The 19,849-nt window shown below is 46.5% G+C and overlaps 1 protein-coding gene across 2 annotated transcripts in view; it reads left to right on the forward strand.

Annotated features, from left to right (window-relative positions):
• Positions 1-19,849, forward strand: part of LOC110490878 (procollagen-lysine,2-oxoglutarate 5-dioxygenase 2) — a 131,566-nt gene that overhangs the window by 46,620 nt on the left and 65,097 nt on the right. For both annotated transcript variants that reach the window (XM_090199228.1, XM_090199229.1), the window contains exons 4-5: positions 8,547-8,710; positions 18,485-18,597. In XM_090199228.1, coding sequence (XP_090055354.1) covers positions 8,547-8,710; positions 18,485-18,597 — 277 coding nt within the window. The remainder of the gene's footprint in view (positions 1-8,546; positions 8,711-18,484; positions 18,598-19,849) is intronic.

The raw sequence follows: 19,849 nt of genomic DNA on the forward strand, positions 1-19,849 counted from the left end.
TGGACACAGATGTCCCTTAAACAATCTCCTCCTGCGATTAGCCAAACAAACCCTAAACCCTCCTGCAGTTAGCCAAACAAATACTAACCAGTCCTGTAATTAACCAAACAAACCCTCAGCCCTCTTGCAATCAGCCAATAGTGTGAAGATTCACTTACCTCCACATTATGACTGTTTGGCTGATCAGTAAGGCAAGGGTTAGGGGCTAAGGTTAGGGCTACTGGCTGGCTGCTGTATGGCTGACCAATAGGGTTAGGGCTACTGGCTGGCTGACCAGTAGGGTTAGGGCTACTGGCTGGCTGCTGTATGGCTGACCAGTAGGGCTAAGGTTAGGGCTACTGGCTGGCTGCTGTATGGCTGACCAGTAGGGTTAAGGTTAGGGCTACTGGCTGGCTGCTGTATGGCTGACCAGTAGGGTTAAGGTTAGGGCTACTGGCTGGCTACTGTAGTATTGCTATTTCCTGATATTTTGTTAAAAGGGCACAGTGCTAAAGCCATTTTCAACAACATAACATTACATGAGGGAGTTCTGTTTGGGATTTTCCTTGGACGTTATAAGGTGCGTATAGACATCTCAGAGTTATAGTCATTAAACTATTTTTAAAGATTCACCCCTTCTATAGCCACAGTCACTCTTTATAAAGATTATCTTCCACACAAACCCTTTGTGTTTTGGATAATTTTGTTTATCAAACCTAACAAAATTATCCCACTATGCCCTCCGATGAACCATCAATCAGGCAAAGCGTCAATACAGGACTAAGATCGAATCGGACTACATCACCTCTGACACTCGTCGGATGTGGCAGGGCTTGCAAACCATTACAGACTACAAAGGGAAGCACAGCCGCGAGCTGCCCAGTGACACGAGCCTACCAGACGAGCTAAACTACTTCTCTGCTTGCTTCGAGGCAAATAACACGAAACATGCATCAGAGCACCAGCTGTTCCGGAAGACTGTGTGATCACGCTCTCCGTAGCCGATGTGAGTAAGACCTTTAATCAGGTCAACATTCACAATTACCAGGATGTGTACTGCGAGCATTGTCTGACCAACTGGCAGGTGTCTTCACTGATATTTTCAACCTCTCCCTTTCCGAGTCTGTAGTACCAACATGTTTTAAGCAGACCACCATAGTGCTTGTGCCCAAGAACACTAAGGTAACCTGCCTAAATGACTACCGACCCGTAGCACTCACGTCTGTAGCCATGAAGTGCTTTGAAAGGCTGGTCATGGCTTACAGCAACACCATTATCACAGAAACCCTAGACCCACTCCAATTTGCATACCGCCCCAAAATATCCTTAGATGATGCAATCTCTTTTGCACTCCACACTGCCCTTTCTCATATGGACAAAAGGAACCCCTATATGAGAATGCTATTCATTGACTACAGCTCAGCGTTCTTCACCATAGTGCCCTCAAAGCTCATCACTAAGCTAAGGACCCTGGGAATAAACACCTCCCTCTGCAACTGGATCCTAGACTTCCTGACGGGCCGCCCCCAGGTGGTAAGGGTAGGTAACAACACATCTGCTGATCCTCAACACAGGGGCCCCTCAGGCGTGCGTGCGCAGTCCCCTCCTGTACTCCCTGTTCACTCATGACTTGCATAGCCAGGCACGACACCCACACCTTCATCAAGTTTGCCGAAGAGACAACAGTGGTAGGACTGATCACCGACAACGATGAGACAGCCTATAGGGAGGAGGCCAGAGACCTAGTAGTGTGGTGCCAGGACAACAACCTCTCCCTCAATGTGATCAAGACTAAGGAGATGATTGTGGACCACAGGAAAAGGAGGACCGAGCACACCCCCATTCTCATCGACGGGGCTGTAGTGGAGCAGGTTGAGAGCTTCAAGTTCCTTAGTGTTCACATCACCAACAAACTATCATGGTCCAAGCACACCAATATAGTCATGAAGAGGGCATAACAAAACCCATTCCCCCTCAGGAGACTGAAAAGATTTGTCACTACTCGGCCTCTGACCGCAAGGCACTACAGAGGGTAGTGCGAACGGCCCCCAAGCCATAAGACTCCTGAACATCTAACCAATTGGCTACCCAGACTATTTGCATTGCCCCCCCCCTCTTTTACAACGCTGCTACTCTCTGTTGTCATCTATGCATAGTCACTTCATCTATCCATGTACATATTACCTCAAAAAACCGGTGCCCCCCCACATATTGACTCTGTACCGGTACCCCCCTATAGTCTCGCTATTGTTATTTTACTGCTGCTCTTTAATTACTTGTTACTTTTATTTCTTATTCTTGTCCGTATTTTTTAAAACTGCGTTGTTGGTTAGGGGCTCGTAAGTAAACATTTCACTGTAAGGTCTACAACACCTGTTCTATTCAGCGTATGTGAATAATATTGGATTTGAAGTCTTTTAATTGACTGCAGTTAAATCAGAGTGTTTTTTTGAAACATACCCCGATGTCATATACCAATCTTTATAGTCTCGTATCCATAACAAGGCTTAGGCATCCCCGATGTCATATACCAATCTTTATAGTCTCGTATCCATAACAAGGCTTAGGCATCCCCGATGTCATATACCAATCTTTATAGTCTCGTATCCATAACAAGGCTTAGGCATCCCCGATGTCATATACCAATCTTTATAGTCTCGTATCCATAACAAGGCTTAGGCATCCCCGATGTCATATACCAATCTTTATAGTCTTGTATCCATAACAAGGCTTAGGCATCCCCGATGTCATATACCAATCTTTATAGTCTTGTATCCATAACAAGGCTTAGGCATCCCCGATGTCATATACCAATCTTTATAGTCTTGTATCCCATAAGAAGGCTTAGGCATCCCCGATGTCATATACCAATCTTCATAGTCTCGTATCCATAACAAGGCTTAGGCATCCCCGATGTCGTATACCAATCTTTATAGTCTTGTATCCATAACAAGGCTTAGGCATCCCCGATGTCGTATACCAATCTTTATAGTCTTGTATCCATAACAAGGCTTAGGCATCACCTGTTGTCCCAAAACCTTCCTAATGTCACCTTTTTTAAAAAGCTTTAATTTCATTCATATAACTTATATAACTCATTATTTTGTGTAGACAATCATTTGGTCAGCCATACAGCAGTTTTCATGAGTGTTTGAGATTAGGTCCCTGAATAGTAAAAAAAAAAAACTGTCTTTACATAAATGTATGTTTATAGCATTATTATAAGAATGTCTAACAGGTGGCCCTGTCTCATCATTTCTCAAGCTGACAGCCTTCCAGAGTCAGGGCCATAAAAGACCCAAGGTTACGCAACTCCCACCCCCCCTCTGCAACAGCCATCAGCCCAGAAGCATTGCTTTGGCAATGTTAAAATATGTTTCCTATGACAATAAAGTCCTTGAATTGAAAAAAATAAGGATCTCGCTCCCCTGAACTGACCAATCAGCAGTGAGGAGGCTTGTCGCTCTGATGCCTTGAACACCTCAACCAATCCATCAACCAATCCATTCTACCAGAGGGATGGTAATAGGACCAGTGGTGTTCTATCAGAGAGATGGTAATAGGACCAGTGGTGTTCTATCAGAGAGATGGTAATAGGACCAGTGGTGTTCTATCAGAGGGATGGTAATAGGACCAGTGGTGTTCTATCAGAGGGATGGTAATAGGACCAGTGGTGTTCTATCAGAGAGATGGTAATAGGACCAGTGGTGTTCTATCAGAGAGATGGTAATAGGACCAGTGGTGTTCTATCAGAGGGATGGTAATAGGACCAGTGGTGTTCTATCAGAGGGATGGTAATAGGACCAGTGGTGTTCTATCAGAGAGATGGTAATAGGACCAGTGGTGTTCTATCAGAGAGATGGTAATAGGACCAGTGGTGTTCTATCAGAGAGATGGTAATAGGACCAGTGGTGTTCTATCAGAGATATGGTAATAAGACCAGTGGTGTTCTATCAGAGGGATGGTAATAGGACCAGTGGTGTTCTATCAGAGAGATGGTAATAGGACCAGTGGTGTTCTATCAGAGAGATGGTAATAGGACCAGTGGTGTTCTATCAGAGAGATGGTAATAGGACCAGTGGTGTTCTATCAGAGGGATGGTAATAGGACCAGTGGTGTTCTATCAGAGAGATGGTAATAGGACCAGTGGTGTTCTATCAGAGAGATGGTAATAGGACCAGTGGTGTTCTATCAGAGAGATGGTAATAGGACCAGTGGTGTTCTATCAGAGGGATGGTAATAGGACCAGTGGTGTTCTATCAGAGGGATGGTAATAGGACCAGAGTGTTCTATCAGAGGGATGGTAATAGGACCTATAATGTATTACAGCCTTTAACACCTGCGGAAGTCCTGCCAGGCTCAGATAGGAAGGAATGGGACAAAGTACTAGGGATATTGTCCTTCTTCTACTGTACATCTGGTGTGTTAATATCACAAATCAAACAAAAAAAATGGGTATTAGGTGAACAATAGATACGTAAAGAAACAAAACAACAGTAAAAAGACAGTGAAAAATAACAGTTGTGAGGCTATAACAGTAGTGATGCTATATACAGTAGAGAGGCTATATACAGTAGAGAGGCTATATACAGTAGCGAGGCTATATACAGTAGAGAGGCTATATACAGTAGAGAGGCTATATACAGTAGAGAGGCTATATACAGTAGAGAGGCTATATACAGTAGAGAGGCTATAGAGAGGCTATATACAGTAGAGAGGCTATATACAGTAGCGATGCTAAATACAGTAGCGAGGCTATATACAGTAGAGAGGCTATATACAGTAGAGAGGCTATATACAGTAGAGAGGCTATATACAGTAGAGAGGCTATAACAGTAGCGATGCTATATACAGTAGAGAGGCTATATACAGTAGCGATGCTATATACAGTAGCGAGGCTTTATACAGGCACCAGTTAGTCAGGCTAAATTGAGGTAGTATGTACATGTAGAAATGGTTAAAGTGACTATGCATATATGATGAACAGAGAATTGCAGTATTGTAAAAGAGGGGTTGGTTGGTGGGACACAATGCAGATAGCCCGGTTAGCCAATGTGCGGGAGCACTGGATGGTCGGGCCAACTGAGGTAGTATGTACATGAATGTATAGTTAAAGTCACTATGCATATAGATAAACAGAGAGTAACAGCACTGTAAAAGAGAGGTTGGGGGGGTGGTGGAGGGACACACACACAATGCAAATAGTCCAGGTAACCATTTGGTTACCTGTTCAGGAGTCTTATGGCTTGGGGGTAAAAACTGTTGTGAAGTCTTTTTGTCCTAGACTTGGCACTCCGGTACCGCTTGCCATGCGGTAGTAGAGAGAACAATCTATGACTGACCATTTTTAGGGCCATCCTCTGACACCGCCTGGTGTAGAGGTCCTGGATGGCAGGCAGTGATGTACTGGGCCGTACGCACTACCCTCTGCAGTGCCTTGCGGTCGGAGGCCGAGCAGTTGCCATACCAGGCAGTGATGCAACTGGTTAGGATGTTCTCGATGTTGCAGCTGTAAAACTTTTTTGAGGATCTCAGGACCCATGCCAAATATTTTTTGTTTCCTGAGGGGGAATAGGCTTTGTCGTGCCCTCTTCACAACTGTCTTGGTGTGTTTGTACAATTCTAGTTTGTTGGTGATGTGGACACCAAGGAACTTGAAGCTCTCAACCTGCTCGACTACAGCCCCGTCGGTGAAAATGTGGGCGTGCTCGGTCTTCTTTTTCCTGTAGTCCACAACTTAGTCTTGGTTACATTGAGGGATAGGTTGTTATTCTGGCACCACCCGTCCGGGTCTCTGACCTCCTCCCTATATGCTGTCTCTTTGTTGGTGATCAGGCCTACCACTGTTGTGTTGTCTGCAAACTTAATGATGGTGTTGGAGTTGTGCTTGGCCACGCAGTCATGAATGAACAGGGTGTACAGGAGGGGACTGAGCACGCACCCCTGAGGGGCTCCAGTGTTGAGGATCAGCATGGTGAATGTGCTGCTGCCTACCCTCATCACCTAAGTGCGGCCCGACAGGAAGTCCAGGATCCAGTTGCAGTCCTGAGGTGTTTAGTCCCAGGATCCTTAGCTTATTGATGAGCTTTGAGGGCACTATGGTGTTGAACACTGAGCTGTAGTCAATGAATAGCATTCTCACGTATGTGTTCCTTTTGTCCAGGTGGGAAAGGGCAGTGTGGAGTGCATCATCTGTGGATAAGTTTGGGTGGAATGCAAATTGGAGTGGGTCTAGGGTTTCTGGGATAATGGTTTTGATGTGAGCCATTACCAGCCTTTCAAAGCACTTGATGGCTACAGACGTGAGTGCTACTGGTCGGTAGTCATTTAGGCAGGCTGCCTCAGTGTTCTTGGTCACAGGGACCATGGAGGTCTTCTTGACACATGTTGTTATTACAGACTTAATCAGGGATATGTTGAAAATGTCAGTGAAGACACCTGCCAGTTGGTCAGCACATGCCCCGGGCACACGTCCTGGTAGTCCGTTTGGCCCCGTAGCCTTGGGAATGTTGATCTGTTTAAAGGTGTTACTCACGTCGGCTACGGCGAGAGTGTTCACACCGGAACAGCTGATGCTCTTATGCATGCCTCAGTGTTATTTGCCTCGAAGCGAGCATAGACGTGATTTAGCTTGTCTGGTCGGCTTGTGTCACTGGGCTGCTTACGGCTGTGCTTCCCTTTTTAGTCTGTAATAGTTTGCAAGCCCTGCCACATAAGACGAGCGTCGTAGCTGGTGTAGTATGATTCAATCTTAGCCCTGTATTGACACTTTTGCCTGTTTGATGGTTTGTCGGAGGGCATAGCAGGATTTCTTGTAAGCTTCCGGGTTAGAGTCCCGCACCTTAAAGCGGTAGCTCTACCCTTTAGCTCAGTGCGAATGTTGCTTGTAATCCATGACTTCTGGTTGGGGTATGTACGTACAGTCACTGTGGGGACGACATCCTTGATGCACTTATTGATAAAGCCAGTGACTGATGAGGTGTACTCCTCAATGCCATCGGAAGAATCCCGGAACATGTTCCAGTCTGTGATAGCGAAACAGTCCTGTAGTTTAGCATCTGCTTCATCTGACCACTTTTTTATAGACTGGTGCTTCCTGCTTTCATTTTTGCTTGTAAACAGGAATCAGGAGGATATAATTATGGTCAGATTTACCAAATGGAGGGTGAGGGAGAGCTTTGTACTCGTCTCTGTGTGTGGAGTACAAGTGATCTATAATTTTTTCCCTCCGGTTGCGCATTTAACATGTTGATAGAAATGAGGTATAACTGATTTAAGTTTCCCTGCATTAAAGTCTCAGGCCACTAGGAGCGCCACTTCTGGGTGAGCGGTTTCCTGTTTGCTTATTTCCTTATACAGCTGACTGAGTGCGGTCTTAGTGCCAGTGTCCGTCTGTGGTGGTAAATAAACAGCCACGAAAAAAATAGAAACATAAACTCTCTTCAAAATAGTGTGGTCTACAGCTTATCATGAGATACTCTACTTCAGGCGAGCAAAATCTAGACACTTCCTTAGATTTTGTGAACCAGCTGTTGTTTACTAATATGCACAGACCCCCCCCCCACCCCCCCACCCTTCTTACCAGAGCTGTTGTTTACAAATATGCCGTAAGAAACGGTTGCAGAAACATTATGTACAAAATAAGTTACAAATAACGTGAAAAACCCCCACATAGCAGCACAATTGTTAGACGCCCGTACAACTGCTGCCATTTCTCCCGGTGCCATTCCACCATTTCTTCCGATGCCATTCCGCCATTTTGCACTGATAACATGATGACCATCTCCCCATGACACTCATGGTTGACTGGTTATGAGGATTGATGCATCTGGTGTGTTAATATGATTTGTGTTGGTGTTAGTTTGCTGTTTATATGAAGCCTGTGTGTGTGTGTGTGTGTGTGTGTGTGTGTGTGTGTGTGTGTGTGTGTGTGTGTGTGTGTGTGTGTGTGTGTGTGTGTGTGTGTGTGTGTGTGTGTGTGTGTGTGTGTGTGTGCATTCTTCTCAGACTAAATGATTTCCTAAATTCCTTCGAATGTGATGTTTGCTTGAAGAATGTTGGATTTTTACATCTAGATTTCTAGTTGCTAGGAGTGGCCGACAGTTGAATAGATAAGATGAGTTTAGGAGGAGCTGGGGCCTATTTCCCAAACTCGGTCCTGTAGACTCCAAGGGCTGAACATTTTGTTTTTTGCCCTAGCACTACACTACACAGCTGATTCAAATAATCTAAGTTTGATGATTAGTTTATTATTTGAATCAGCTGTGTAGTGCCCCTTGGGGTCCCCGGGACCGAGTTTGGGAAACGCTGTCAAATAGGGTATAAAACAAGTCAGAAAATGTCTGAACATTCTCTCTCTCTCTCTCTCTCTCTCTCTCTCTCTCCCCTCAATCTCTCTCTCTCCCCTCAATCTCTCTCTCTCTCCCCTTCCCTCCCTTTCACCCCCCCTCTCTCTCCCCCCTCTCTGTCACTCTCTCGCCTCTATATCTCTGGCTCTCTGTCTCCCCCCTCCCTCTCTTTCTCCCCCCTCAATCTCTCTCTCTCTCCTCTTTCCCCCCTCTCTCCAGTTATGATCTTATCTTTGCCGGGGGACCTGAAGAAATCCTCAGGAAGTTCCAGGAAGCCAATCACAAGGTTCTGTTTGCCGCCGATGGTCTGATCTGGCCTGATAAACGCCTACAGGAGAAATACCCCTCTGTCCGCAGCGGCAAGCGCTTTCTCAACTCAGGAGGTGGGTTCAGAACGTTGTCACACTGCTGGGGCATCAAGGGAGATCATGTTTACTGATTGGATACTGATTGGATATCACCTAGATATCACCTAGATATCTTCCAGAGCCAGACAAGGCCCTAGATATCTTCCAGAGCCAGACAAGGCCCAGGGCCCAAGGCCAGACAAGGGCCCGAGCCAGACAAGCCCAGGGCCCAAGGCCCACACACAAGGCCCAAGGCCCAGGGTCCAGGGCCCAAGGCCCACACACAAGGCCCAAGGCCCAGGGCCCAAGGCCCAAAGGCGAACACACAAGGCCCAAGGCCCAGGGCCCAAGGTCCACACACAAGGCCCAAGGCCCACACACAAGGCCCAAGGCCCACACACAAGACCCAAGGCCCACACACAGTCTGCTGGCGATGGTAATTTCTGTAAATATTATGTTGGGGCTGGATCGGATCCTATTAAATAAAAAACACAACAGACAGACACATAGACATGCAGGAGAATGATGCAGAGTTTCATCACTCTCTTCTCTTTTATTACATTCATACTATCCCCATTGAACTGCCTTCTGTATGACATCATTCATACTATCCCCATTGAACTGCCCCTCTGTATGACATCATTCATACTATCCCCATTGAACTGCCTTCTGTATGACATCATTCATACTATCCCCATTGAACTGCCTTCTGTATGACATCATTCATACTATCCCCATTGAACTGCCTTCTGTATGACATCATTCATACTATCCCCATTGAACTGCCTTCTGTATGACATCATTCATACTATCCCCATTGAACTGCCTTCTGTATGACATCATTCATACTATCCCCATTGAACTGCCTTCTGTATGACATCATTCATACTATCCCCATTGAACTGCCTTCTGTATGACATCATTCATACTATCCCCATTGAACTGCCTTCTGTATGACATCATTCATACTATCCCCATTGAACTGCCTTCTGTTTGACATCATTCATACTATCCCCATTGAACTGCCCCTCTGTATGACATCATTCATACTATCCCCATTGAACTGCCTTCTGTATGACATCATTCATACTATCCCCATTGAACTGCCTTCTGTATGACATCATTCATACTATCCCCATTGAACTGCCTTCTGTATGACATCATTCATACTATCCCCATTGAACTGCCTTCTGTATGACATCATTCATACTATCCCCATTGAACTGCCTTCTGTATGACATCATTCATACTATCCCCATTGAACTGCCCCTCTGTATGACATCATTCATACTATCCCCATTGAACTGCCTTCTGTATGACATCATTCATACTATCCCCATTGAACTGCCTTCTGTGTCATGTATTGTCATGTTGTGTCTTGTTTCTGTCCTTTCCCTTCACCCTGTCTCCCTCTGCTGGTCGTTATTAGGTTACCTTTTCTCCCACTCTTTCCCCCAGCTGTTCCTTGTCTCCTCCTAACTACCTCGTCACCTCTTTTCCCACCTGTTCCCTTTTTCCCTCTGATTAGTCCTCTATATCTCTCTCTGTTTTTGTTTCTGTCTTTGTCGGATTCTTGTTTGTGTTATTCATGCCTGAACCAGACTATCGTCATGTTTGCTGCAACCTTGTCCTGTCCTGTCGGAATCTGCCGGTCCATCTGAGCCTACGTTTGTTTTGTTATTAAAGAAGCTCTGTTTACGTTAATTCGCTTTTGGGTCCTCATTCACGCACCGTAACAGAAGAATCCGACCAAGAATGGACCCAGCGACTTCGGATCCTCTCCACTCAGCCGTCGAGATCCAGGGAGCGATGCTAGGCAGACACGAGCAGGAATTGTCTGCTGCTCGACATGCCGTTGAGACCCTGGCCACCCAAGTCTCCAACCTCACAGAACAGGTTCACCATCTCCGCCTCGATCCACCGGCCACTTCCAGGGCTTTCGAATCTCCGGAGCCCAGAATCAATAACCCGCCGTGTTACTCTGGGGAGCCCACTGAATGCCGCTCGTTCCTCACCCAGTGTGATATTGTGTTTTCTCTCCAGCCCAACACTTACTCCAGGAGCACTGCTCGTGTCGCCTACATCATATCTCTCCTTACTGGACGGGCTCGTGAGTGGGGCACGGCAATCTGGGAGGCAAGGGCTGAGTGTACTAACCAGTATCAGGACTTTAAGGAGGAGATGATACGGGTTTTTGATCGGTCTGTTTTTGGGGAGGAGGCTTCCAGGGCCCTGTCTTCCCTATGTCAAGGTAATCGATCCATAACAGACTACTCTATTGAGTTTCGCACTCTTGCTGCCTCCAGTGGCTGGAACGAGCCGGCTTTGCTCGCTCGTTTTCTGGAGGGTCTCCGCGCAGAGGTAAAGGATGAGATTCTCTCCCGGGAGGTTCCTTCCAGCGTGGATTCCTTGATTGAACTCGCTATTCGCATTGAGCGACGGGTTGATCTTCGTCACCGAGCTCGTGGAAAGGAGCTCGCGTTCTCCGTTGCCCCCCTCTCCGCATCACTACCATCTTCCTCTGCCGGCTCGGGTGCTGAGCCTATGCAGCTGGGAGGTATCCGCATCTCGACTAAGGAGAGGGAACGGAGAATCACCAACCGCCTCTGTCTCTATTGCGGTTCTGCTGGTCATTTTGTCACTTCATGTCCAGTAAAAGCCAGAGCTCATCAGTAAGCGGAGGGCTACTGGTGAGCGCTACTACTCCTGTCTCTCCTTCAAGATCCTGCACTACCTTGTCGGTCCATCTACGCTGGACCGGTTCGTCAGCTTCCTGCAGTGCCTTAATAGACTCTGGGGCGGAGGGCTGTTTTATGGACGAGACCTGGGCTCGGGAACATGACATTCCTCTCAGACAGTTAAGGGAGTCCACGGCCTTGTTCGCCCTGGATGGTAGTCCTCTCCCCAGGATTCAGCGTGAGACGCTACCTTTAACCCTCACTGTTTCTGGTAATCATAGCGAAACCATTTATTTTTTAATTTTTCGTTCACCTTTTACACCTGTTGTTTTGGGCCATCCCTGGCTAGTTTGTCATAATCCTTCCATTAATTGGTCTAGTAATTCTATCCTCTCCTGGAACGTCTCTTGTCATGTGAAATGTTTAATGTCTGCTATCCCTCCTGTTTCCTCTGTCTCTTCTTCACAGGAGGAGCCTGGTGATTTGACAGGGGTGCCGGAGGAATATCACGATCTGCGCACGGTGTTCAGTCGGTCCAGGGCCACCTCTCTTCCTCCACACCGGTCGTATGATTGTAGTATTGATCTCCTTCCGGGAACCACTCCTCCCCGGGGTAGACTATACTCTCTGTCGGCTCCCGAACGTAAGGCTCTCGAAGATTATTTGTCTGTAGCTCTTGCCGCCGGTACCATAGTCCCCTCCTCCTCTCCCGCCGGAGCGGGGTTTTTTTTTGTTAAGAAGAAGGACGGGTCCCTGCGCCCCTGCATAGATTATCGAGGGCTGAATGACATAACAGTGAAGAATCGTTATCCGCTTCCTCTTATGTCTTCAGCCTTCGAGATCCTGCAGGGAGCCAGGTTTTTCACTAAGTTGGACCTTCGTAACGCTTACCATCTCGTGCGCATCAGGGAGGGGGACGAGTGGAAGACGGCGTTTAACACTCCGTTAGGGCACTTTGAATACCGGGTTCTTCCTTTCGGCCTCGCTAACGCTCCAGCTGTCTTTCAGGCATTAGTCAATGATGTCCTGAGAGACATGCTGAACATCTTTGTTTTCGTTTACCTTGACGATATCCTGATTTTTTCACCGTCACTCCAGATTCATGTTCAGCACGTTCGACGTGTCCTCCAGCGCCTTTTAGAGAATTGTCTTTTTGTGAAGGCTGAGAAGTGCTCTTTTCATGCCTCCTCCGTCACATTTCTCGGTTCTGTTATTTCCGCTGAAGGCATTAAGATGGATCCCGCTAAGGTCCAAGCTGTCATTGATTGGCCCGTCCCTAAGTCACGCGTCGAGTTGCAGCGCTTTCTCGGCTTCGCAAATTTCTATCGTCGTTTCATCCGTAATTTCGGTCAGGTGGCAGCCCCTCTCACAGCCCTTACTTCTGTCAAGACGTGCTTTAAGTGGTCCGTTTCCGCCCAGGGAGCTTTTGATCTCCTCAAGAATCGTTTTAAATCCGCACCTATCCTTGTTACACCTGACGTCTCTAGACAGTTCATTGTCGAGGTTGACGCGTCAGAGGTGGGCGTGGGAGCCATTCTTTCTCAGCGCTCCTTCTCTGACGACAAGGTCCACCCTTGCGCGTATTTTTCTCATCGCCTGTTGCCGTCGGAACGTAACTATGATGTGGGAAACCGCGAACTGCTCGCCATCCGCTTAGCCCTAGGCGAATGGCGACAGTGGTTGGAGGGGGCGACCGTTCCTTTTGTCGTTTGGACTGACCATAGGAACCTTGAGTACATCCGTTCTGCCAAACGACTTAATGCGCGTCAGGCGCGCTGGGCGCTGTTTTTCGCTCGTTTCGAGTTCGTGATTTCTTATCGTCCGGGCTCTAAGAACACCAAGCCTGATGCTTTATCTCGTCTCTTCAGTTCTTCAGTAGCCTCCACTGACCCCGAGGGGATTCTCCCTGAGGGGCGTGTTGTCGGGTTGACTGTCTGGGGAATTGAGAGGCAGGTAAAGCAAGCACTCACTCAAACTCCGTCGCCGCGCGCTTGTCCCAGGAACCTTCTTTTCGTTCCCGTTCCTACTCGTCTGGCCGTTCTTCAGTGGGCTCACTCTGCCAAGTTAGCCGGCCACCCTGGCGTTCGGGGTACGCTTGCTTCCATTCGCCAGCGCTTTTGGTGGCCCACCCGGGAGCATGACACGCGTCGCTTCGTGGCTGCTTGTTCGGTCTGCGCGCAGACTAAGTCCGGTAACTCCCCTCCTGCCGGCCGTCTCAGGCCGCTTCCCATTCCCTCTCGACCGTGGTCTCACATCGCCTTAGATTTTGTCACCGGACTGCCTTCGTCAGCGGGGAAGACTGTTATTCTTACGGTTGTCGACAGGTTCTCTAAGGCGGCTCATTTTATTCCCCTTGCTAAGCTTCCTTCTGCTAAAGAGACGGCACAAATCATCATCGAGAATGTTTTCAGAATTCATGGCCTTCCGTCAGACGTCGTTTCGGACAGAGGTCCGCAATTCACGTCTCAATTTTGGAGGGAGTTTTGCCGTTTGATTGGGGCTTCCGTCAGTCTCTCTTCCGGCTTTCACCCCCAGTCTAACGGTCAAGCAGAACGGGCCAATCAGACTATTGGTCGCATCTTACGCAGTCTTTCTTTTCGCAACCCTGCGTCTTGGTCAGAACAGCTCCCCTGGGCAGAATACGCCCACAACTCGCTTCCTTCGTCTGCGACCGGGCTATCTCCTTTTCAGAGTAGCCTCGGGTACCAGCCTCCGCTGTTCTCATCTCAGTTCGCCGAGTCCAGCGTCCCCTCCGCTCAGGCTTTTGTCCAACGTTGCGAGCGCACCTGGAAGAGGGTCAGGTCTGCACTTTTCCGTTATAGGGCGCAGACTGTGAGGGCTGCTAATAAGCGTAGAACTAAGAGTCCTAGATATTGTCGGGGTCAGAGAGTTTGGCTCTCCACTCTGAACCTTCCCCTTAAGACCGCTTCTCGCAAGTTGACCCCGCGGTTCATTGGTCCGTTCCGTATTTCTCGGATCATTAATCCTGTCGCAGTTCGACTTCTTCTTCCGCGATATCTTCGTCGCGTCCACCCGGTCTTCCATGTCTCCTGTGTCAAGCCCGTTCTTCGCGCCCCCGCTCGTCTTCCCCCCCCCCCCCCCCCCCCATCCTTGTCGAGGGCGCACCCATCTACAGGGTCCGTAGGATTTTGGACATGCGTCCTCGGGGCCGTGGTCATCAGTACCTAGTAGATTGGGAGGGGTACGGTCCTGAGGAGAGGAGTTGGGTTCCCTCTCGGGACGTGCTGGACCGTGCGCTGATCGATGATTTCCTCCGTTGCCGCCAGGTTTCCTCCTCGAGTGCGCCAGGAGGCGCTCGGTGAGTGGGGGGGTACTGTCATGTATTGTCATGTTGTGTCTTGTTTCTGTCCTTTCCCTTCACCCTGTCTCCCTCTGCTGGTCGTTATTAGGTTACCTTTTCTCCCCCTCTTTCCCCCAGCTGTTCCTTGTCTCCTCCTAACTACCTCGTCACCTCTTTTCCCACCTGTTCCCTTTTTCCCTCTGATTAGTCCTCTATATCTCTCTCTGTTTTTGTTTCTGTCTTTGTCGGATTCTTGTTTGTGTTATTCATGCCTGAACCAGACTATCGTCATGTTTGCTGCAACCTTGTCCTGTCCTGTCGGAATCTGCCGGTCCATCTGAGCCTACGTTTGTTTTGTTATTAAAGAAGCTCTGTTTACGTTAATTCGCTTTTGGGTCCTCATTCACGCACCGTAACATTCTGTATGACATCATTCATACTATCCCCATTGAACTGCCCCTCTGTATGACATCATTCATACTATCCCCATTGAACTGCCTTCTGTATGACATCATTCATACTATCCCCATTGAACTGCCCCTCTGTATGACATCATTCATACTATCCCCATTGAACTGCCTTCTGTATTACATAATTCATACTATCCCCATTGAACTACCTTCTGTATGACATCATTCATACTATCCCCATTGAACTGCCTTCTGTATGACATCATTCATACTATCCCCATTGAACTGCCTTCTGTATGACATCATTCATACTATCCCCATTGAACTGCCTTCTGTATGACATCATTCATACTATCCCCATTGAACTGCCTTCTGTATGACATCATTCATACTATCCCCATTGAACTGCCTTCTGTATAACATCATTCATACTATCCCCATTGAACTGCCTTCTGTATAACATCATTCATGCTATCCCCATTGAACTGCTAGAGGGAGAGAGAAAAGGACCAGAGGACCAGAGGTCATCATGACCAGGGTTGTGTAGTTTACTTTACAGCTGTGGTAAATACGCTAGAGGAAGAGAGAAAAGGACCAGAGGTCATCATGACCAGGGTTGGGTAGGTCACTTTACAGCTGTGGTAAATACGCTAGAGGAAGAGAGAAAAGGACCAGAGGTCATCATGACCAGGGTTGGGTAGGTCACTTTACAGCTGTGGTAAATACGCTAGAGGAAGAGAGAAAAGGACCAGAGGTCATCATGTCCAGGGTTGTGTAGGTTATTTTACAGCTGTGGTAAATACGCTAGAGGAAGAGAGAATAGGACCAGAGGTCATCATGACCAGGGTTGGGTAGGTTACTTTACAGCTGTGGTAAATACGCTAGAGGAAGAGAGAATAGGACCAGAGGTCATCATGACCAGGGTTGTGTAGGTTATTTTACAGCTGTGGTAAATACGCTAGAGGAAGAGAGAATAGGACCAGAGGTCATCATGACCAGGGTTGTGTAGGTTACTTTACAGCTGTGGTAAATACGCTAGAGGAAGAGAGAATAGGACCAGAGGTCATCATGACCAGGGTTGTGTAGGTTACTCTCTAAATGTAATCCCTTACTTCCCATCCCTGGTCATGACTATTTGAATCGCTATGTTATATTGTATAGCTCAAGGCCTGTTAGTACAGTAGCAGTGCAGTGTACAGAACACACTGATCAGGGGGTTGATGTCTATAACCACGTTCTCTACTGGGGGGAATTCCATCCCCAGTTTAGATGCACTTTTCTCTCAATGCATATTCTGACCTTGACTTGAATCATAGGAATATCGTGCCCTTCACCCTCGATTGATTTAGTTGGGGTGGAGATCAAAGAGATGGAGGCGGAGGTGTGTCCGCATACACGGTGCAACGTATATTCTGATTTAATTCCCTCGTTATTCCACCATCTTTACGCGCGACGACACGACAAATTAAAATCGAGCAACCTGTCTTGTCGGGTTCCAAGTGGAACATCCCCCTACTTTACATTTTTCCTGATAGGAATAACACCATTCTCCGTGCTTTGTTAGTTACAACTTAATAAAAACAACTATTGATAAGAGTTTGGTAAAATGAGTAAGCCGTTTGGAGAAAAGGGATTGTCAATATAAATACAAATTGTTTTAAATGTATTGTAACTTATCATCACCGGAGTAGGGTTGCTGCGGTGACCGTATTACCGCCACACCGGCGGTCACGAGTCAGGAGGGCAATCAAATTCCACGTGACCGTTTAGTCACGGTAATTAGGCGTCTCCAAGCTCTGATGCTGCTGATGGTCATTAGTAGTCTACCAAACTTGCTAACTGCCTGGTACACAGCACTCTATTGTCCCTCGGATCACTCTGACATCAATGTACACGTAATGGAAAATCTAATCAAACACTTCATGAGCGCCCATGAGAGCTCATGTTGTGCAACATTTCTATAGGCTATGCAATTGCGAGGGAAAACAGAGTGATGGCCTCTGTTAAAAAGAGGAGGATCCCATCAGCTTTCTATAGGCTAGGCCAACTATACCTCTTTCTCAACTTTCCTAGTATGAAACACATTGCTTATCTTTACAATAGCAGTATGGCCTACCTGGCTGGCATGGTAATGAACCATAGGAAAAGTGTCCTCCATTCGCTACCAAAGTTCATAGATGACATGTATTTTTTTCCCCTGCATGACATTGGTCCATTCGAAATCAAAACAAATTTCACACCAATATTACTAAGTGATTGTAAAGACGAGATTACATCAAGAATAGTCTGATGGGTGAATTATATGTATTGATCATCACTTGTGATCATCACGTCTTTTTCAAATCCTAGTTGCACACATCACGTAACCAAGGCCTATATGTTTTCGTAAAGTTTTGTAAAGTGGCCAAATAACTTCTTAAAATTAAGCACATTAATCTGCTTTAATGGCGCTGTCGAGCCTAACTGGAATACATAAGCAGAGCGTGAGGTTCAAGTTTTGAGGAAGATTCATTTTCACCTTTATAATAAAAGCATTACATGCATAATTGCATTTGAGGTCACTTTTGCACTACACCCTACACTACACCCTACGCTACACCCTACAATGGACCCTACACTGCACCCTACACTACACCTTATACTACACCCTACACTACACCCTCACTACACCCTGTACTGCACCCTACGCTATACCCTACACTGCACCCTACACTGCACCCTACACTACACCTTATACTACACCCTACACTACACCCTCACTACACCCTGTACTGTACCATACACTACACCATATACTACACCCTACACTACACCCTGTACTACACCCTACACTACACCCTGTGCTACACTATATACTACACCCTATCCTACACCCTGTGCTACACCCTACACCGCACCATATACTACACCGTATACTACACCATATACTACACTCCACACTACACCCAATACTACACCCTATACTACACCCTACACTACACCCTATACTACACCCTATACTACACCCTACACTACACCCTATACTACACCCTGTACTACACCCCGTACTACACCCTACACTACACCCTGTGCTACACTATATACTACACCCTATCCTACACCCTGTGCTACACCATATACTACACCCTACACTACACCCTGTACTACACCCTATACTACAACATATACTACACCTTATACTACACCCTGTACTACACCCTACACTACACCATATACTACACCATATACTACACTGTACACTACACCCTACACTACACCCTGGGCTACACCCTGTGTTACACCCCACACTATGCTACACTCTAATCTACACTACACCATGTACTACACCCTATACTACACAATAACCACCCTATATTTAGTTTTATAGGGCCCAATGTGTTAGCTCAATCTGCTTTTAACTCCATCTGGTTTTAACCCCTAGGCATCATCGGTTACGCCCCGTATGTGAACAAGATTGTCGAGCAGTGGAACCTTCACGAGAACGATGACGATCAGCTATTCTACACCAAAATATACCTTGACTCTTTTCAGAGGGTGAGTATAGGTCCTGTGTGGCTATGTTGGTTGGAGTGTGGTGGTGTGGTGCTAATGTAAGCACTCATGGTACTGTAAATCATCTGGTAAATTAAACATGCCCTTTAAAGTTATATACCTGGACCCTTTACAGTTATATACCTGGACCCTTTACAGTTATATACCTGGACCCTTTACAGTTATATACCTGGACCCTTTACAGTTATATACCTGGACCCTTTACAGTTATATACCTGGACCCTTTACAGTTATATACCTGGACCCTTTACAGTTATATACCTGGACCCTTTACAGTGATATACCTGGACCCTTTACAGTTATATACCTGGACCCTTTACAGTTATATACCTGGACCCTTTACAGTTATATACCTGTACCCTTTACAGTAATATACCTGGACCCTTTACAGTGATATACCTGGACCCTTTACAGTTATATACCTGGACCCTTTACAGTTATATACCGTACCCTTTACAGTTATATACCTGGACCCTTTACAGTTATACACCTGGACCCTTTACAGTTATATACCGTAACCTTTACAGTTATATACCTGGACCCTTTACAGTTATATACCTGGACCCTTTACAGTTATATACCGTACCCTTTACAGTTATATACCTGGACCCTTTACAGTTATATACCTGGACCCTTTACAGTTATATACCTGGACCCTTTACAGTTATATACCTGGACCCTTTACAGTTATATACCGTACCCTTTACAGTTATATACCTGGACCCTTTACAGTTATATACCTGGACCCTTTACAGTTATATACCTGGACCCTTTACAGTTATATTCCTGGACCCTTTACAGTTATATACCTGGACCCTTTACAGTGATATACCTGGACCCTTTATAGTTATATACCTGGATCCTTTACAGTTATATACCCGGACCCTTTACAGTTATATACCTGGACCCTTTACAGTTATATACCTGGACCCTTTACAGTTATATACCTGGACCCTTTACAGTAATATACCTGGACCCTTTACAGTTATATACCTGGACCCTTTACAGTTATATACCTGGACCCTTTACAGTTATATACCTTGACCCTTTACAGTTATATACCTGGTCCCTTTACAGTTATATACCTGGACCCTTTACAGTTATATACCTGGACCCTTTACAGTTATATACCGTACCCTTTACAGTTATATACCTGGATCCTTTACAGTAATATACCTGGACCCTTTACAGTTATATACCTGAACCCTTTACAGTTATATACCTGGACCCTTTA

The sequence above is a fragment of the Oncorhynchus mykiss genome, chromosome 15, assembly GCF_057628025.1.
Source record: "Oncorhynchus mykiss isolate SJ-2025 chromosome 15, ASM5762802v1, whole genome shotgun sequence".
Classification (NCBI taxonomy): domain Eukaryota; kingdom Metazoa; phylum Chordata; class Actinopteri; order Salmoniformes; family Salmonidae; genus Oncorhynchus; species Oncorhynchus mykiss.